General features: G+C 35.2%; 1 protein-coding gene across 3 annotated transcripts in view; it reads left to right on the top strand.

The window, feature by feature from the left end:
* The first annotated feature begins 130 nt into the window (after positions 1–130).
* The window catches only part of LOC107716830 (glutathione S-transferase kappa 1-like), a 15,915-nt gene continuing 12,101 nt past the window's right edge, over positions 131–3,944 (top strand). The window contains exons 1-8 of one of the 3 annotated variants that reach the window (XM_016523413.1): positions 132–264; positions 364–435; positions 532–613; positions 795–923; positions 1,079–1,224; positions 1,426–1,542; positions 1,649–1,742; positions 1,925–2,164. In XM_016523413.1, coding sequence (XP_016378899.1) covers positions 364–435; positions 532–613; positions 795–923; positions 1,079–1,224; positions 1,426–1,542; positions 1,649–1,742; positions 1,925–1,974 — 690 coding nt within the window. In that variant the 5' untranslated portion in view covers positions 132–264 and the 3' untranslated portion in view covers positions 1,975–2,164. Of the gene's footprint in view, positions 284–363; positions 436–531; positions 614–794; positions 924–1,078; positions 1,225–1,425; positions 1,543–1,648; positions 1,743–1,924; positions 2,165–3,944 lie in introns of those variants that run through there. The other 2 variants (XM_016523415.1, XM_016523414.1) reach the window with 2 other exon arrangements.

Genomic DNA, 3,944 nt, shown 5'->3' with positions numbered 1-3,944 from the left:
GGACGTGCTACTTCGGCTGTGCGTCCTGCGTCATCAACCCGGAACTAAAGTTCGATTCAGTTCGATTTGTGAACCGGCTCGACCGGTTACTTCCTGAGAACCGGCTCAAAAGAACGATTCGTTCAAGAACCAAACATCACTAGTTGCTAGTCTGTCATAACGAATGAGGGGTTTTCTGCCATAAACGTTAATATCTCGTTCTAACTGCGTTGAACTTTAACACGGTTTCTCTTCAAGTACACGAGTGAGACAGCGACGCCAAGGGTAAACTGCTCGCGTGCATGTAAATGACATTATTCTAATAATCTATATTATAATCCATATTTAAATTCGGTTTTGTGAAAGTGCTTATTTTCTTAACAGATGGCTAGTTCAAGAAAAGTGGTCGAGTTTTTCTATGATATTGTTTCTCCGTATTCCTGGCTGGCATTTGAAGTGCGTATTGTTTTTCTCATTTAACGTAACGTTAGTTAATTGCAATCCAGTTTGCTCAAGATGTTCTCATATAATGTGTTGATTTTGTGTTTTAAGGTGCTGTGTCGCTATAGAAATGTTTGGAACATCGACCTCAAATTTAAACCAGCATATTTAGGGGGAGTCATGCATGACTCAGGTAATGGGTGTTTATATATATATATCATCAAAAACCGTTCTAGATTCTTCAATGAAAATGTGTTTTTATCTAGTCTAAGAATGCATTATTAGTTTTTTTTTAAATACCAAAAGAATGTGGTATTTATGTTGCATTGTTTTATAAACAAGTTAATATATTATAAAATTTCTTCTATTTTTAGGCAATCGGCCCCCTGGAATGGTCCCAAATAAGTTTCATTACATGACCAAAGATCTGGAGCGGGTGGCTGGCTATTTTGGCGTTCCGTTGTATCCACCTTCAAACGTTTTTGAGGCAATGTTTGAGAAAGGTATTCAAATCATGACCAAATGCACAATGCAAGCCATACTTGCAGATTTTTTTTCTGTCATATAGATATGTTTTAAGAGCAATTTTTGTTTAAGGGAAAATATTTTTTAATCACTTTCTGTCACAATCTCTTTTATCATCCATCTTTCCATGTAGGCACTTTGAATACCATGCGTTTTGTGACAGCTGTAGCAGAGAAGGAAAAAGAGGGAGACGTGCTGGTGGAAAGGGTATCTAGAGAGCTCTGGAAAAGAATCTGGAGTACTGATCAGGACGTTACCCAGCCTGCCTCCCTTACTGAGGTATCCTATACCCAAGATTAGCTGTTTTTAAAAGAAGAGGTGTCAGATGCAGAACCTGGTTTGTAAAATTGCTAATTAGAATTCATTTACATGTTCTATCACCTATTATTATGCCATAAAACTACATACATGAAAATTTTCATCATAACCTCTGTTGTACTTCACCACTATATTAAAACAGATTTGTTTTGTGTTGCACAGGCAGGATTAAAAGCAGGTCTCTCGGCCAATGAGTTGGAGGAAATTCTGACCCTCTCCAGATCTCAGCCAATCAAAGACAAGCTGAAGAGTGTCACACAAGAAGCACTGGACTATCAAGTCAGTGCCTTTTACTTGCGTCTTTGCACTCTGTCTTTCTAACTAGAATGTCTTTGTGGTAAAAATGTAATGCATATTCCTTACAGTGATCTCTCCATTTTTGCAGTGCTTTGGTTTTCCTTTCACTGTGTGTCATGCGAACGGGAAAGCTGAGCTCTTCTTTGGTTCTGACAGATTTGAGGTCATGGCTCATTGCATCGGTAACCATGGATTTGTACTATAGTCTAATGGCTATATTTATCATACCCATTTCTTGGTGGTTTATTGCACTTGATCATGTTTTGATCCATAAATTCCTAACTAACCTTAGGATATTAAAATCTAAAAATATATTAAAATGTTCTATTCATTGTCCAATCGTTGTCTTTCTTTTGTGTTACAGGGGAGAAGTGGGTGGGGCCTCACCCTGACAAACCCACATCCAAAATGTGATCATTGCTCTCCTATACTTCTAAATAAAATGTTATAAATGCTATACATTCACATTGCTCTTACAATATAAACTTCCTGAATTCAAAAGAGAGGAAAAAAGCTGTGGAGACAGAAATAATAAGATATATGTCTATATACTCTACTGTTCAAAAGTTTCTTCTGCTCACCACGGCTGCATTAATTTAATAAAACATACTGTAAAAACGGTAATATTGTGGAATATTATTGCAGTTTAAAATAAAGTTTTTCTCTTTTAATATATTTTTAAACGCAATTTATTGCTGTAATGGCAAAACTGAATTTTCAGCAGCCATTATTCCGGTCTTCAGTGTTACACTAAAGATTAATATAGTGTGACTGTTGGACAGTAGCCTATAAGATATTTTCCATTGTCACTTCACACTCCAGTCTAGTAGGTGGCAGAAATACACCATAAACTGATCTGACAATCGCCATTCAATGGAATAAGAAGAAATATATCCTGAAATAGGAGTAGAGAACAACACCAAGGGTAAGTTACACACATGCATGTAAATTACATTATTCCAGTTTTTCAACTGAGAATACTGTAACCATGATGTAACCAAACGCAGCTGGTAAAGTCACAGCACGTCAGCCAGGATTTTCACTCTTTTATGAACAGATTCAAAGACCTTCAAGGACATTTTCCATTACCTTCCGTTTCATATCAAACGCCTATAGAAATCACATTCCAATATATATGTAATTGCAGTATCGTATATAAATTTTTTTCATATGTTTATACATTTAAGAACAGGTAAGAACTGTTTTAATCAAAATCGAAAGTTTTGTGGCTTTTTCATGCATGAAGGTTATCCTTACGGTTATCTAGAATGTAGTGCGATTCAAAACTAAGACAAAAATTCACATTTAGAAGATATATCGTGTCTCTCTATACAATAAAGATCAACAATGTTGATGATTTTAATCATTTTAGATGATCCTTCTCATCATGTTTCCTCCCCAGTCAAATGCACTCTAGAATCTGAACCATCCCACCCCCTACATTATAAGAAAAATGAAATGAAGTTATTCTCATGCTGGCCTATTCATGTTGGTAGATGTTATAAATAATATGCTTCTTCATTACAAATGTTTAGTTCTGGAAAAGTGGTCGAGTTGTTCTATGATGTTGTTTCTCCGTATATTCCTGGCTGGCATTTGAGGTGCTTAATGCTTTTTTTTTTTCTTAAAGTAGTTAATTGCAAAACAGTCTGCTTAAGATATTCTCATATATGTGTTGATTTTGTGTTTTAAGGTGCTGTGTCGCTATAGAAATGTTTGGAACATCGACCTCAATACTCTTGTTACAGCAGAAATATAATTTGTAAAATACACTGTACTTTTTTTTTTTACCCTTGCTGCAGCTAACCTTACTTCCACAGGCTACAAACAGCAATATAAACAACAGCTGTGCATGCTCTCTTCACGCAGTTCTTGTATAATTATAATAATAATTTAATAATATAAGTATACAAGCACACCGCTCCGCTGAGAACATAGACATCATTTAAAGGCTTTCGAAATATGTGTATCAAATACGATATGTAGGCTTTACAAGGTTAAAGTCTCAAAACAGTTCAGGTGAAGAAACCTCTTTCAAAATAACTCGGTAGACAAAAACTCCATAAAACAGTTTTAAAAGTTGAATGTGAAAATTACATCGGGCCTAGGACCATTCTACAGTGTGTGTTTTCACAGGCTTATTTTCATCCACATAAAATTCAATTAAATATTCAAAATTCAACCCCGATTAAGATCTATTGTATTAGATTAAGTTATTGAGTCCAAGAATAGTTTTGTTTTTGTTTGTGAAGTTTGTTCATAATATGTTATATTAATAATGGTTGTTAAGCTACCATAACTAATGAGTGGCCTTCTGCCATAAATAGTGGATCTTGATTTGTCTCTCATTCTAACTGCATTGAACTTTAACAAGGTTTCTCTTC

Source organism: Sinocyclocheilus rhinocerous, unplaced genomic scaffold (genome assembly GCF_001515625.1).
Source record: "Sinocyclocheilus rhinocerous isolate Xijiao unplaced genomic scaffold, SAMN03320098_v1.1 scaffold300, whole genome shotgun sequence".
Classification (NCBI taxonomy): domain Eukaryota; kingdom Metazoa; phylum Chordata; class Actinopteri; order Cypriniformes; family Cyprinidae; genus Sinocyclocheilus; species Sinocyclocheilus rhinocerous.
This window is presented reverse-complemented; position numbering and strand designations above follow the sequence as displayed.